Genomic DNA, 17,240 nt, shown 5'->3' on the forward strand with positions numbered 1-17,240 from the left:
TATAATTTTGTTGAATTGACCCTTCTTTAAAGCCCCTGAATTTCAGCTCAGACACTACAGTCATTGTCTATCTGCTGCGCCATTTTTAAAATTGGATCGATGAAATCATCAATTATGACCTTATGGGTTATGCTCGAACTAACTCCCACTCTTATATTTTGCAAAATTTTTAAAATTAAACTAACGATGGAATTAATCAAATCACCAATACTAATCCAAGTTCAACTATCCAATTCCCATTTATAAACCTGAAATCAAGTACAGGTTCGTCATCATTTTCGTTCCCGGGTCACCTGGTAACTTACTATTATTTCACAAACTGACTTTACCAAAGTAGATAATGAATTGTTTTCTTCATATTTTGAATTTATTTCTTGAATTCGTGACCTAATAATCTCAATCAATAAGTGGATAAAAGATATATACTCAGTGGCATGATTTGAATCGGTGAAAGAGACCAAATCAATGTATAAAAATGGAGAATAGCATCGTTGGAGTTTGGGAATGGTATTTTTGTTTTGAAGAACAAGAAATAAATGTAAAAAAGAAAATATCTAAAAGAATGAGAAAAACGAAACGTTAGAATTAAAAGTAGGATTCAAGATTAGGGGTGTTAAAATGGTTATTAATCGAATTGAATGAAGATTTAGAGATTGAAAGAAGATTGCAAAGATGTTGTACGACAATATGCAATTTCATCAGGTTTCAACGAGATAATCAATTTTATTTTAAATCTTTTTATAAAAAAAAAATGGGTTCTGCAAAACAACAATGATGATGAGTTGTAACCTGGTCGACGTCAAACGGTGGTAAGTGTTTTGGGCTGTCAGGTTAGGGAGTCACTCGAAGGTGAGTGCCAGACAGTAGTGAGTGAAGACAAACTTGAAGGTGCGTCATTACGTTGGGTTAGGGCGTGAAAGACAATGGCGGATGAACGTTAAACAATGATGGTGACCCAGTGGACGTCAGATGGTGGTGATTGGTGAGCGTGTTAGGTTGTCGACAGTAGGAATTCTGGGAGATCCTAGATTAAGGATTTTCAATATTGGGAGATCAGATTAAGGTTAAGGATTTTCGGTGTATTATTTTTAGTTTTTATGATTGGGTTGGGTTTATAAATGTATATTGGATTGGATTTATATTAGGTAGGAGTGTTTGGGGTTGGGCTGGAGGTTGGAGCATGGGTGGGCAGTGAGCTAATACATATAATATATAATATTAATTATTATGTCCAGTTAATTACTCGATTTTAAATTGAATTAACCTATAATTAAAATTTTAAAAAAATCATTAACCGACTTCTATCTAAATTAAGTTTGACCACCAATCAATTAACCGAATTATATCGATTTAATCAATTAATTTAATTTTAACCAAAGTTTGAACATCCTATTTAGGATCCCAAATAGCTAGTCCATATTCATGTTAAGGAAAAAAAAACTTTTTAAAGGAAGCAAGTGAAATTTAAAGCAAAATATAATTAAAATAAAGGGAAAATGATAAATATATTTTTTTAAATATTTATATAGGATGTCAATTATTAGTTGGTTTTTCTAATATTAGCTTCTAATGTCTCATGTGTTACATGTAATTTTATGCGTTTAATATTTAATTAATTTTTAAATATTGTATTTTTAATTATAGCAATTAACATAAAAATAATAATTTTTAAAGTATTGGATATAATTAAAATATATTAATTTATCAATTCAAATATTATAATAGAACATTTTTAAATCATAATTAAAACATTTTAAACATATTCAACATATAATATAGTTTTATTTTATGTAATTAATGCAAAGTAATATTATTCAAAAAAAATAACCAACTAACATAATTAAATCTAATGTTAATTAAGTGATAATTAAGATACTTAGAATTCTATCCAATAACTGTATTTTACCTAGGGGCGTAGCTAGGGGGGAATGGCATGGGCCCCGGCCCCCCCTAAAATGTAAAATTATATTTTTGGCCCTTTAAATTTTTTAAAAATTTTAAATTAATAAAGGTAAATTTCACTTTGGCCCCCCCAAAATTATAAAAATTTGATTTAATCATTTCCAAATTATAAAGATATAAACTATAGAAAATTAAAATTTCATCCAGCCTCCCTAAAAAAATTTTCTGGCTTTGCCCCTGATTTTACCTCAATAAAATTACTACAACTTTTCTTATAAGTGTAGTATCACGATTCCTAGTCTTTATTTTTTTGATACAATGTCTAGAACTATTTGTAGTCCCTCTCCAACCCTTAAATAGGAGGATGATGCGCTTTAGTGCACTCGAACCCAATTTTCCTGCACTGACAACAATATCGAACCCAAACCCCATGCAACAATATGACATGTTGATGATGAAAGGAAATAGTAATAGTAACAGTGACTGTTTTAACATGCTTTTTCATGCAAACGCTAACAATTCATTGATCAAGCAGTAACAGTAGGTATGCACCAGTAAAATATACAGATTTAACACTGAGTCAATATGATACACACGTCCAACACCAACGTTTCAGAAAATGGCAGCATAGTAAGTCTACACTTACGGTTTTCCGGCATCTTACCCACATATTCAACTTTTTCAGACTTGATCATTCTCGTTGCATTTAGATTCATAGATCAGGTCTATTCGATATTCATAAGGAATTAACAGCAACTAACATGCATTTAGTACTTACACAATCGGCCAAAGCCTACACACACATGAAAAAAAAAAACATGGTAAGACACACACCTTCACCCACTAGTCCCAGCGTCACACAACCAGTTAATAATATAAGTTTTATAACATATCCATTTTCTTATCATGCTTATGTTAGATTATTTCCTTTTCTTATGATACATAAATTAAACAAAAAATAATATAAAATTTATAATATATAACCTTTATAAAAAAATTATAAATTATTTAAAATTTTTATAACACTTCTTATAAACAAAATATTATTATTTTATATAAGTTAACCTCTTCTTAAAATTTTTTTTTTAAAAAAAAGTACAATTTGAGTGCTCCAATTACACTTAATTTAGTGAGGCCTACAATGGTTACTCAAACAAATTATTCTTGTGTAATTACAAGTATGCCCAAATTCAACTACTAGGTAGCTTTACAAACACTACCCTACTAATTGAATTTGAGTGTAATTATTTGTAATTACATAAGAGCGGTATGTTTCGATAACCATTGTAATTGATGTGTCTCACTAAATTGGGTGTAATTGGAACACTCCAATTATACTTTCCAATTCATAAGGGGGAGGGTGAGAATTTGAGTAATCACACAAGTAATTACACTCAAATTCATTTTTAAAAAATTATTTTTATATAAATTATAAAAATTATATTATAAGCATGAACACGAGTGTTTGAGATGATTATGGTAAAAAAAATCTTATATTATAAATCCTAAAAAAATATATTATAAAAGCAATTTGTGTATTTTATAAATTTATAACAAAAATATATATTATTCAAATCCTAAAAAAATTTTAAAGTAGATGCATATTGCAGATTATTACAAGGTTGATTAAAAATTTTAAAAGTTTTAAAAATAAATAAATTTAATGATTATAACAAATTTTTTTTATAATTTTATAACAAAAATATATATTATTCAAAATCTTAAAAATAAATAAATTTTAAAATTTTAAAAATAAAAAGGTTGGATGGTACTAGCATATTGCAGATTTCATAACTTGAATCATAGATGAATTGAGATGATTCATACTTCATAGAGTACATGGAAAAAGAAGATTTTAATAATCTTAATGAAACAGATGCAAATTCAGATGATGATGAACTCGGTCAAGACTAACATATAATGATTAAGAGCATATGTTAAATATTAAACAGGGAATAAACCCGACAGATATGCAATAAAACAATTATATAAAATTGCATATGGTGTCTATTTTTCTTACTATTTTTATTAGTAATCGTGTTATCTTATCAACTACTTTTTTAGACTAACATAATATATATAATAATTTGATTTAGTTTTATAATACTAATATTTCTTATAGTAATTAATAATTTAAAAAATATAAATTATATAATTACAATTTGTACTATCAAAATATAGAGAATTACGATATAGTTATAATATGTCAGTCGAATACATTTAGGGAATTACAATTCTTTCTAATTACAAAGAGAGTGAAATTACACTTTCATTCAATTAATCAAAGTTGTCTAGATAGACTCTAACTAACTTCAATATTACAAGATAGGCAAATGTGGTACAAAAAAAAAAATTTGAACGCAAAAAAATTTCCTACCCCACTGAATGATGCTGGGAAGTTTCCCTAATAAGGTACAGTGTTCTAAAATGATCACAACATCCTGATAGCTTCATTCCTTAAATCTTTCTCATTTTGTTTCATTTCAGAAAAAAGAAAAGAAAAGGTTAGCAAGTGATTTGTGTAATTGAGAAGATGACGGATTGGGGACCTGTTTTTGTGGGAGTGGTGCTATTCATTTTGCTATCACCGGGGCTGCTATTTCAGATTCCAGGAAAATCCCGTTTTGTTGAGTTTAGGAACTTTCAAACTAGTGGACCATCCATTCTGGTGCATTCAATTCTCTACTTTGCTTTCATTTGCATTTTCTTGTTAGCTATTAAGGTGGAGGTTTACATTGACTCTTAATTTTCTTATTGTCTGTTCTAGATACTGATGATTATTCTCAAATTCGTATGTTTTGTGAATTGGTGTTGTATCCTTCATGAAGTTGTATGCTGAAGTTTTATCTTTATTGCTTTATTTCCTTTAGAAAAATATTAATATTTAAGATTTATGTACCCACGTATGTAGACATAAAGTATCATGAAAAGACTTGGACTAAGAATCGAATTGCATTTTACCCTTTTTTTTCAAGCAAAAGGGACAAATTAATTTATGCACATTAGATTAAACAGTGAATTGATTCTTTTTGTTAAAAATTTCATTTATTTCTATTATTAAAAACTGATCTATGTATCTCGACATGAGGTACATGTGATACGTTATATGTAATTGTTTGGTTATTTCATAGGTCATCCCAGTTTTTAACAATAGAATTGAATGAAATTTTCAACAGAAAAGATTAGTTTTCTCTTTTGATCTAACGTGCATAGACTAATTTACTCATTTTTTAAATAAAAGGGACAGAATACAATCTAACTCCTAATATAAATGTCTCCATGATACCTTACCCATATTTGAATATAATTATGAAATTATTATCACATACATGTATCCCATACTCTTTCAAGCCAACCTAGAAATTTAAAACATCTTAAAATTAATATTCAGTGCTTTTAATTTAACTATTATTCTAAAAAATTGGGAAAAAAAGAAAAAAAAATTAATTATTGATGAAGTGGATAAAAGTAATGGAATGTGTAGAAGGTTAGTATATTCTTAAACCTCACCTTGGCGTGATAATGGGGATGTATGTACCATAAAAGCTCCCCCCCCCCCCCCCCCAGAATATTGATCTTATAAGTAATCAAAAGGCATTCTAGATTATGCAGCGAAACTAAAGATTATGGAGATTCTCTTTGCTGTAGATAATCTTTTATTCTAATTACCAATCAACTAAATTAATTCATGAAACAGCTCTTTATTTTGCTTTAAATGGTAAATATTTCTCAAAACCAATAAAATTCATGTTTGAATTGTAAATACGAGATAAAAATGTAAGATGTGCATAAGATTAATTCATATTCGAAAAGATGTTTGTTGAGGTCTGGATAAAATGAAGCTGCACACGAAAGGTTTGTAGAGAGCTGTCGTTAAGAGGGTTGATGAGAGACATTTAGTACGTTAAAAAAAAAAGAAGAAATCTCTCTTTAAGATTAGTGATGAGTATTTATAAGTGGAAGCGAGTCTTTTCTTTTATATTCCGATCTTAGCACATATATGAAGTGAATTTAACCATCAACAACCACTTAAAAAGTATTTAGCCTCTAAATAAGTGATGATGTAATTGGATAAGCTGTAAACAAAGTATCATGTACTCCTTATGCAAAAGAGAGGCATGACATTTATCTTCATATGTCATGTCATGTGTCTTCAAATAATGAAGTGTTTACGATCCTTCAAGTGGACTAAGTAACAGTAAAAGTAGTCATGAGGCAGAGCACCACTATGGTAGCAAATAATGTCTATAATGAGTAAATGATGTAATGCATCAAATTGAATTGCAAATTAAAGAGAAGGTAAGAAGAAAGTTAAAATTGAAACCAAATTAACCAGTCGAATGGACAAATTGTGGTAGCGCAATTGAGTGCTACAGCGAAGTTTCCTTTCCAGCAAACTGCATGCCATTATTAAAAAAATGAAGGGGGAAAAGTGAATCCGAATAGCTTGATTCGCTAATCTTAACTTTCCTACTCATCAAACCATTTGTCTCTTCTTCCTAAAGCAAAACACCATACCATTATAATCATCTTTTTCTTTTTCTTTTTCCCATTTCCATCACAAACTCCATATATTAACCATAGATCAGATCATACCACCAAGTGGTCAACACCAAAGGGTTGTTTTTCCCCGAGAGAAAGACGAAAAGATGTCGGATTGGGGACCGGTTTTCGTGGCGGTGGTGCTTTTCATACTGCTAACACCGGGGCTTCTCATTCAGGTACCAGGGAAGTCAAGGGCGATTGAGTTTGGGAATTTTCAAACCAGTGGAGTATCCATACTGGTGCATTCCATTATTTACTTTGCACTCATTTGTATCCTCCTCTTAGCTATTGGTATCCACATGTATGTTGGCTCATAGCTCACTATCCTCATCTGTCTTCAAACCTCGTAAAAGATGAGTTTCTAACTTTCTGGATTGTTGGCATGTAATCTGTCTATTTAAATCTGTTTTTTTTAACCAAATGGTTGTTTTTGTTTGCAATATGATTTTGGGCTTCATGTTAATCTTGCAAATTTGACAAATAAATGTTTATTTTTTTTCTTGGGTTGTGTGTATTATCTTGTTGCATGGTTACCTGATATAAACTTCAAGGTTTCTTTTTTGCTTTGCTTCATTCCTTAGTTCCTTTTAGTTTTATTTAATTTTGTTACTATACTTTATAATAATAAATAGTTGTAGATTGGCATATGTATTATTATTAATGTAAGAGAATGTGAGTTTAAGTACGCTGAAACCTATTATTATCAATGTATAGGTGAATGTGAGTTTAAGTACGCTGAAACCTATTATTATCTTATTTTTTTAGTTAGTATGATAATAATTTCAATCCTCGATTTTTATTTTTTTATCTATATGACCTTAGTTCTATATAGAAATTAAAAAAAACTCAAAATCATTTAAAAATAGAAAATTTTATATAGAAATTCTAAAAAAATAAAATATTGAAAAGGTAGGAAGTTATCATTCAATAAAATCTAATAACAAATTAAAAACAAAACAAAATAAAAAAAAATTAGATCATTACATGCTTTCTCAATGTTTTTCAAAACCAAATTAGTAAAGTCTTCAAGTTAAGTTTTATGCCCTAAAGAACATGTAGAACTAATATAAGAGAGGTTTGAAATTGACTCTAATGCTATTTTTAGCAAGAAAAATACAAAATATGCCACAAAATTTTCTTTTTCAAACTCAATTCAAATTTTCAATTCATTTTAATTATTTTTTTAAACCCAAATTAACAAATTATATCAATTTGGAAGGTTTAAAAACAATTTCCCTCCATTTTCTCACTCTATCTATTTTTGAAATGATTATCTACTTCTAATTAAATTTTAAGAATTTTCTAAATTTTTTACAAATAATTTTAATTTTTATCATTTTATATATAATCAACATCAAATTGAAAAAAATAAAAATTAAGGAGTTAAAATATTATTATAGAAATTAAAAAATTGTCACTTAACAATTGAGAAGCAACAATTTCGAAAAGTGGCAAAAAAAACTTACTTATAATTTTAGTGACTAATAGTGTAGTTTACTCTATCTTTTTATTTCAATTTATGTATTAATCAGTTTGATTTGACATAAAGAGAAGATTGGAAAAGGTCGGCTAGTGTTGGTTTTCTTTCCTTGTTCACTTTGATTATTGTGCTCAAAACAGGACATTTCCCTGTCAAACTTAACGATAAGAAGGGTAGATTTCAGTCCCTTGATGTAATTATAGTGGTTTTCCCATATCCGGTTTCCCATTTTTTTATCAAAATTTTAATTTTTCAATTCAAGTACTCAATCGATAAAAGCATGAGCATGCAATTTACAGATAGAGACTATTAAGTATTGAAGGCTACTGTTTATTTCATAACAAGTTCAAAATCAAAGAATATTGTCAACAGAAAATCTGCCAACCAAAAAAGAAAAATACAGATTAGGACTTACAAATATAACTCACAAGTGAGGAGTGTGAGTAGCACAAACTTTCCTGAGAAAAACCCTGTTTGTTGTTGATTTAGATATAGAGATGAACATGAAGAACAACAAGGAACAATATCATGAACAAAGCAAATAGAATTGCATGCACAAAAATGGCAGCCGCACTCGTCTTCATGTTCATAAAATCAATAGGATGATGCTTCCCTGGGATTTGCAGCAGTAAACCTGGTTGAAGAAATGCAAACAGTGCTGCTGCTATGAGTGGAGCACCCCAATCATTCATTTTCTTCTATATCGGTTTCAAACAAATATGTCTCAATACTTTGTGTATATGAAGCTCTTTTGAAGAATCAAACAAAGCATTAAAAAAAAAGGCTTTGGATGCTTTGTTTATGGATTGGTGACTTTAACACATTTACAGACGGAATGAGAATCACATAAAGCTCGAAAAGGAACATAAGAACCCTCAATTATTCCATTTTTATACTTTTTTGACGTTTTAATTCTCTTGCTTTTGTTGAGGTCTATCAAGAGGCCCTCTGCAATTAATGTGGGTACATTGTATCGATTCTCTCTTTCTTCTTGATGCTCTCCGTCACTGTTTTTACGCATTTAAGCATAATCTTTTATAAGAAAAAGAAAAGTGGAGCTGGGATTAGTCAATCGATCAAAGAAATGGGCTGAGAGAAGCTTAAGATGCATAATGCCTTCAAAATCTACTTTCTAATTGCTTCTTTTTTTTTATCTTATTCCTTCCCATTCTTTCTATTATTAAAATTTTGAGATTAAACAATGGGTTGTCACAAGAAATCTTCTGAAAATTTGCCATTCACTTAACATTATTGCAAATTCATGCTTATTTATGATGGCTCCCCATTTACCAATTTTTATTGGACTACATGACTTTGTAATTTGGAAAATGTTAGTAAATATCAAAGGGCATATAATTAAATACAAGAAAGCCCTTAACTTTATTGCTAATCAGTGTAAAAAAAAAAACACTTTAATGCTAATCCTAATCCCATTTTCATTGATAAAAAAAGTTAACAAACTTAATCTAATGGCTAGAATTTAGCTTCACATGGACTAAGCAGTCAGCACCGACCCCAGACAAAGCCACGCCCCCATACCCAAGTCTTTCTTGTGCTTACAAATGGCTCCCTTTGCCGACCATCACTTTCAGTCTTGAAAGTAGTTCTTTTGGGGACCCTAACTCATCTTCCTCCACCGTTTCACCTCAACTCTTACAACTGCTTTCTGAAGCTCTCCAGCCTTGATTGAGTTTAGTTTTTAAGTAAAGGAACACTCTTTGTAATGGCAGATTGGGCTCCTGTACTTGTTGGGGTGGTGCTATTTGTGTTGCTATCACCAGGACTTCTGTTTTCATTCCCAGGGAACGGCAAGCAGCTGGAGTTTGGGAGCATGAAGACTAATGGCAAGGCCATTGCTATCCACACTCTTCTTTTCTTTGCCATCTATGCTGTTTTGATCATGGCTGTTCACCTCCATATCTACACTGGCTAACCACTTCCCTGCCGGTGAGAGTCTTTGTTATTGGTCTCTCTATTGGAGATCTGTCTTGGGTTTTACTTGGTTTATCAATCTTTGAATTAGCTTGTTTCAATTTTGGACCAATGAAATTTGTGGCACAGACCTTTGTTTCCCAAAGTTTACTTTTTTACAATTAGAAAAAAACCCCCTTTTTCCCCCTTTCAAAAGAAGGGCTTTAATAATGGAATTTGGTTTGCTTTCTCCAATCTCTTAACCTTGAGCATCTGAATGAATTAGTTTTGTGAAGGCTATTTTCTTCATTTGGGTTTGATGCTGAAAATCAGTGCTTTGTTTTGTTTGCTCGATAATATCATAGTTCATAAATAACTCATGGAAATAGACATATATACTGAAAGTTCTTAGGGGATTTAGAAAGCCGAGATGAATAGCTTGTTCATATGACCATTATCCATCTATATCTATGTTATCACAGTGATTTAAGACTAAGATTAGCTGTTAAAAGAGGAGTGTGGCAATACTAGACAAAGTTGAGATTATCAAAGATCTTTAGCCTGAATAAATTTCGTACAAATTGGACCACCTTGTCATGATATAGTTTTCATTATTACACTGGTCAAGATTTCTCTTGCAAACAACAATGAACAAAATAGTGAAAAAACAAAAGGGGAAGTAGGTTTATAGCATGGAAGAAACTAGAACATAAGCTTCTTGTAAGTAAAAAACAAATGAGAGCCAATGAAAAAAAAAAAAGGAACAAAGAGGTACCCTTTTCTTGACAGTTTGGATCAGTTAATATGTATGTGAATACCAATAGCAACCATCAAGATAGTGATTATGCAGAAATATATGACAGCATGAACTAGGATGGCTATCCCACTTGTGCACATATTACCAAACTCTATCACTCGAGTCCTTGCTGGTAGCTGGAACAACAACCCTGGTGACAACAATATGAATAAAACTACTGAAACAATGACTGGTCCCCAATCTGCACTCATTTCTTCTCTTTCTTTCTTGTTTTTAAGGGAAAGTTTTGAATGTTTGGGAACTTGTCTTCCAATACAAATGGGAAAATGAACAAGTGTACATTCTATTATGTAGGGTGGGGTGGCAATGGAACTAATGTTTTTCTTGGTGGCGAAGGAGAAGGGGATGATGCTAAACTTGGTGTGTGAAAGAAGGGATGAGTTTAAAGGGGAGGTAAGGTATGGAAATGTTAGTGGGTTTGCTTTATGGAGAAGCCCATTTTCTTCCATTGGCTTCTGATAAATTGTTTTTATTTTCAAGGCTTCTTTTAGCTTTGCTTTATTGCTTTTATTAAAGATATATATAAATAAAAAGAAGTGAATTGTAAAGCAACTAGGCCTGCATGTGTAAAGTTGACCCTTTTGCCTGGAAAACTTGTTTGCTTGTGGCTTAATGTAATTTGTGTTGGTCCTATGAACCAGGATTCATACGTGTTAAGAAATTTCAAAAGCTAAAAGAATATACAGGGAGACAATTTGATAAAAGGAGAGCTTTTAAGGCTATTCATGAACTCAGAAATTACTGTCATGGATATGTTTTTGTTCATGTTGCATTTACTGTATTTGCAGAAGTGCATGCAACTGATATTGACTGATTGAGGGTGTTCCATAGATGATACACTGAGTAGGAATGAATCAGCAATGATTGAAAAGTAGAAAAATTAGTAAATCTGAAATGGCTGAAATAAAAAGTGAAAGTTTGAAAATTCCAAGTATATCTTGTATCAGAAAAAAGCACTTGTCTGTAAACACAACTTGTAGAAGGTTATTGGTAGATTTTCATAGGGAAAACCAATTAATTCTAGTTCTATTCCATTGTGGATTATCAGATGTGAACTTTGCCAACCATTGATGATCCCTCGTTAGCATTAAAGAGGTATGCATAATAACTTTTTTTTTTCTTTTTCTTATCTCATGTCACAAACAATAAAGGCAAATCTCCATAATTTCTTTCATATATTCTCTCTTTTCTCTATGTTTATTTTTAGTTTTTATATTTTCTGTTCAAGTTTATTTTCTCTCTTTTTAAGCTTAATTTATTTTTTCATTAACAATCCCATCTATATTCCAGGTAATAGTTTTCATGTATGAATAATCTTGATGGTAACATTTGGTTAATTGCTTTCTTTGAATGAAATGACAATTTTTTCAGAAAAAATAAAATAGAAACTTATTAACATAAACGTTATAGTTTATAAATGTTAAATTATATAAAAATCATTTTGTAATATTTTTTTTAAATATGTTTAATATAACTCTAAATATTATTTTAAAGTGTAATACAGCATTCATTGGTATTTAAGTGTTGCTTCATTATATATATATATAAAACTTATGCTGTAATGGTAAAGTAGTTTTATACTTGTCAATCTCCCCCGAAAAATTCATGATCTCTTTCTTAGCTTCTAACGTCTACCAAGTCCTGCGGAAAATAATTTTAATGATAACTTGTGGTCTAATCATAAATTGATTTTTATTTTAAAGATTGGTATTTAAGAGTAAAAATTAAATAAATTAGGTATTGGGTTGGGTTTAAATCTCTTTATTTTTAAATTATTATTATTTGTAGTTAAAATAGGATGGAATCAATTATAAACTAACAGAAACGCCACTAGAAGATGGTAAGAGCGGACTATATGATTAAATTTGATTAGTAATTTTAGCAGGAGCTACAAAAAGATCCAAGCAGCAAAATATATAAAGGCTCGTAGCCTAGAAAAACAGGACACTTAGCACATGACCAACCAAACTCAACTTGAAGTCATGGGAAGCAAATTTTAATGTCACAGGTCAAGGATTTAAGCTCGTGATGAATGCACACATAACGTTCTATGGAGGTTAATTGATTAAATGTGACTCATTTGACATATTTGAATTAACTTAATTCGTAGAGTACATTGAGAAACCTATCTACTTGTAAAATTAGAGTTACCATGGTTAATGTAAATCCTAAAGGATAAGATTATATAGAGTTAAAATCCCTTAGGACTCTCATCTTGTAGATAGATACTAATATCAGTTGTTGATATAATTCAATATGTACCATTAGATATTGGTGAACTCAACTATAAATAGAGGTCTTCCCTTTCATTTGTAATCACTCAATTGTAATTCTTCAAAATAATATAATACTTTTAAAAGCATTTACTTAAATATTTAGTGTGCAATTATTCTCTTTTGGCATTTTTGTTCGATATAAGTTCTTTTGTCTTTTCGAGTTTGCTTCTACTTTATTTTTGGTGCTTTAGGGAATTTTTGTGAGAATTTTCATTTCTTGATGATAAGGTCAACTCAGGCAGATTTGAACCCAAGAGATCGCTTAAGGTCGCATGATTTGCCAAACTAAAGTTCTAGCCTTATGACAGTTGGTATTTAAGCCAATGTTTGAAGGCATTAGCTGAGATGATGAAAGGATTAGAAGAACAAAATGTCTCGATAGAGATACATGGGAAAACCAGGAAAAAAGCAGATCGAGGAATATGCTGTCAACTTTGCAAGGTCGGGTAACCAATCTTAAAGAATCCATAGGTGGTGTGAAGGAAACACTCAAGGTAGTTGAGGGATGCACCAATGACTTAGACTTGATGAGAGAACAACTCAAAGATTATGTGGCAGAGGCTCTCAGTTCTAATCGAGATGTGATGATGTTTATGCTGTCATGGATGATCAGACCAAGAAGTTGACTAAGAAGAATATTGCACTTGAAGCTATGGTCGTGGCTTTGAAAGAGGAAACTAAAGCCATAATTTCAAAAATTGAGGAGCTCGAGGGAGAGGGCATTGAGTGTAGAGTTGTTGTGGGAAAATGGATGTTAGCTTCAATTCTTAAGCAGCGTAAAGTGGATGTCCTCAAATCGAAAAAAGTTTAAAGGGTCGAGATCCGCAAGGGATGTGAATAATTTTCTTTGAGGATGGAGCAATACTTTCGTGCGTTGGGTGTTGAGGATAATGCCACTAGGTAAATAATGTTGTTGTTTATTTCACTGATGTTGCTATATTATGGTGTCGTTGTAGGTCTATAAATAAAAAATGACGTGGGACTGCGTTTGAGACTTAGAAGGAGTTTCAAAAAAAATTGAAGAAATTGTTTTACCTAGAATATGTCGAGAAGGAGGCTCGGGTTAAGCTGCACCAACTTACGCAATAAAGCATTGTTTGAAAGTATGTAAAAGACTTCAATGAATTGATGCTTCAATGAGAAATAAGCATTCTACTAGTTCGAAGATGGGTTGAAGTCTTGGGCAAAATAGGAGATGCATCGACAAGGTATCATTAAACTTACTATAGCCATGGCTAATGCAAAGCCCTTTGTCGAGCTTTGTCTAATGAAAGACAAGTTCAAGTCTTCCGAGCCCAAAGAGATAGACAATGGTGCGAGAAACCATGAGGAAGAGGGACAAGTTGAAAATGGAAATAGTGGAAATCGTAAGAATGGTGGTAATGAGAAACCACATAATGGGAAGTGGAAGTCTAACAACAAATTGAAGGGTTTAGGGTTTTAAAGTTTTAGAATTTAGAGTTTAGGGTTTTAAGGTTTTAGGCTTTCTTTATGACAATTCGCGTATAATCTACTATTTCAAAGATGGGTTGAAGTCTTGGGCAAAATAGGAGTTGTGTCGACAAGGTATTAAACTTACTATAGCCATGGCTAAGGCAAAGCCCTTTGTCGAGCTTTGTCTAATGAAAGACAAGTTCAAGTCTTCCGAGCCCAAAGAGATAGACAATGGTGCGAGAAACCATGGGGAAGAGGGACAAGTTGAAAATGGAAATAGTGAAAATCGTAAGAATGGTGGTAATGAGAAATCACATAATAGAAAGTAAAAGTCTAACAACAAACTGAAGGGTTTAGGGTTTTAGGGTTTTAGGATTTAAGTTTTAGGGTTTTAGAGTTTTAGAGTTTTAGGCTTTCTTTATGACAATTCGCGTATAATAAGGAATTGTCCAAAAAAATATGCGCTTTCTGCCATCGAAAGGGACGATAAGCCAAACAAAGCATCGATGAGGCTTGGCTCAATCTTAAGTTCTGTCAAAACCAAAATGGTTAGAGAAAATGCAAAAAAGCCAGTGAAGTACTTATTATGTTGTGGTCCACATAAGATACGAGACCGTAACACCTTATACCGGACCCGACTTACCAAACCCGGATGTAGGATGCCATAATACTTAAATCCTTAACAAAAATTTTACAACTGACGAAACAATACTAAATATATTTCTTATTTATTTATTCTTTTTAAGTTAAAAGATTTTAAAGGGGTGTTTACTAAATACAACAGATTCTCGACAGTAGTTTAATACATTACAACTTAAATTTTTGTTAAAATAAACTTGATCATGTTGAAGAGTACTATTCTCCATATTCCTACGAGTGCCCTTCAGTATATATAATATCGCTATTTGAATTGCCACCTTAGCACATTCTTAGTTTGGTCCCTTTTAGTGCACTGGTTCAATTCTAAGAACTTGCATTACAAATAGATGCTTGTAAGTTCAATGGAACTTAGTGAGTCTCAACCAATATTACCTTTAACATCGTTGTTGGATTTCTTTACTTAAATATTCTGGACTTCTTTTTAGACTTTGACAAATGCTTTCCTGATTTTTGGCGGATAACTATACGCCCATCTCTACACTTAACCACCTTATACACATTCGCTCGATGAGCGGATCAAAAACTTCACACCATAATGCGAATCCTATTTCACAATCCCTTTTGAAGATAGAAGTTGGATACATTTCTCAGAATGATATTCATGCTGATATTATTCTTGGTTGATTCTTATACTGACTCCAGCGACTGACAAAATTTCAGTCACACTATATCTTTAAATCGATCCAGGCAACGAGCTTAATTTGATGAATGCGATGTTTAAGATCATCTAATAGAACCTCAGATGACTTTGATACATAACATGAGAACTTCCAAATTTGGAAGACACTTACCCCACCTATAATTACAGATATACCAAGCTCCCTGTCCTGACGAGTTGTTATGGTGAATTCATCAGTCGGATACATTGTCGAGAACTCTTTCAAAAATGTCTTAAAGACATACCCAAATTTCGTCACAAAGGCAAACTGACAACTCACCACTTAGACGTTAAAGAATTCGTCATATAGGCTTTCCAAATGATTTGCCACAAAAACATTTTAATGAATATGCTAGATAGACTTTTCCAATAACTTGCCACAAAGGCTTTCCAGATTATACGTCACATAGGCTTTTTACATAACTTGTCACAATGACTTTCCAGATAATACGCCATAATGGCTTTTAAGATAATATGCCACATAGGATTTTCAAATAACTTGACACAAAGGCTTTCTAGATAATATGCCACATAAGCCTTGTTTGGTTTGCCATCAATGCACCACATAAACTGTCATGTTTGGCGATATAGATTTGCTTAAACTTAGCATTGTCTGAGGTTTACCTATTATCGCCTTTAGGACACGCAAAAACTTTAGTAGATAAATGCGGCTCATTCGTCATTCCCAAAATGTGCCATGGCCATGGTCTTTTCATATATCTACCACACTGGCATTTTATTTTCATGTTTACTGTCCCAACAGATGCCATCAAAGCACCATTGCGAGGTTCATTATCTTATTACATATTTTCTCATCACTCCACCTAAACCCCTTATCGCCAACAATACTTTGTCATGCATTAGTCAATTAGCATAATTGATGTTGAGGCCCAATTTTGGCCTAGGTACAAACCAATAAGACCCCAACAACCCAAACCTCAAATCCATACTTAAACTAAAACCCAAAACCTACCAGCCCAAATTAATTAAACCAAAACTAAACTACCCAAAATCAAACTAAACCAATAAACTCAGCTAAACCCATTGCAACAACCCAAAAACCCAAAGCCCAAAAATCAAACAGCTCATAACCTAAAATTTTTTTAGAAAAAAGATAAAACCCTAGCCATCTAGTGCAGCCCTTAGTCTCTGCCCACTGCTGCGCCGCTTGCTGCCACCGCCCTTGTCACGTCGCCACTTGCACTGCCCATTTGCCTGCAACGGAAAATACAAATAAAAAAAAGCATTGTAAAATGGCTATAAAAACCATTACATATCAATGTAAAATGGGGTTTTTTTTTTTACAATCAATAAAAGGATAAGTTCAAAATCAAGCAAAGGTCATCTTTTTTATTTCATTTTATTTTCTTTTTTTCTTCTTTTACAAATCTGTTTGTACATATATATATACACATATATAAAAAGTGTATAAAAAAGCATAAAAAGAGGACATACCTTCGATCTCGTAGAAAAAGGTCGACTTTTGGCCTTCCTGCTGCCGCATACGGTAGCACTGGCACCGGCGAATGGCGGTCTATGGCCGAATACCAAGGCCGG

General features: G+C 31.8%; 4 protein-coding genes across 4 annotated transcripts; 2 read left to right on the forward strand and 2 right to left on the reverse strand.

Moving 5' to 3' along the window:
• Window positions 1-4,239: 4,239 nt before the first annotated feature.
• LOC107937112 (uncharacterized) lies at window positions 4,240-4,762 on the forward strand. The gene is made up of 2 exons (XM_041116884.1): window positions 4,240-4,314; window positions 4,390-4,762. The coding sequence occupies exon 2, from the start codon at window positions 4,436-4,438 to the stop codon at window positions 4,646-4,648; it is 213 nt and encodes a 70-aa protein (XP_040972818.1). The 5' UTR covers window positions 4,240-4,314; window positions 4,390-4,435; the 3' UTR covers window positions 4,649-4,762.
• A 1,682-nt stretch (window positions 4,763-6,444) lies between these two features.
• Window positions 6,445-6,948, forward strand: LOC107937108 (uncharacterized). Its single transcript, XM_016869925.2, has one exon. It carries the CDS (start codon window positions 6,552-6,554, stop codon window positions 6,762-6,764), a length of 213 nt encoding a protein of 70 aa, XP_016725414.1. The 5' UTR covers window positions 6,445-6,551; the 3' UTR covers window positions 6,765-6,948.
• Window positions 6,949-8,236: 1,288 nt separating this feature from the next.
• On the reverse strand, window positions 8,237-8,738 carry LOC107937109 (uncharacterized). Its single transcript, XM_016869926.2, has one exon. It carries the CDS (start codon window positions 8,617-8,619, stop codon window positions 8,413-8,415), a length of 207 nt encoding a protein of 68 aa, XP_016725415.1. The 5' UTR covers window positions 8,620-8,738; the 3' UTR covers window positions 8,237-8,412.
• An 804-nt stretch (window positions 8,739-9,542) lies between these two features.
• LOC107937123 (uncharacterized) lies at window positions 9,543-16,921 on the reverse strand. The gene has a single exon (XM_041116885.1). It carries the CDS (start codon window positions 11,102-11,104, stop codon window positions 10,634-10,636), a length of 471 nt encoding a protein of 156 aa, XP_040972819.1. The 5' UTR covers window positions 11,105-16,921; the 3' UTR covers window positions 9,543-10,633.
• Window positions 16,922-17,240: the final 319 nt, after the last annotated feature.

This window comes from Gossypium hirsutum, chromosome A07 (genome assembly GCF_007990345.1).
Source record: "Gossypium hirsutum isolate 1008001.06 chromosome A07, Gossypium_hirsutum_v2.1, whole genome shotgun sequence".
Lineage (NCBI taxonomy): Eukaryota > Viridiplantae > Streptophyta > Magnoliopsida > Malvales > Malvaceae > Gossypium > Gossypium hirsutum.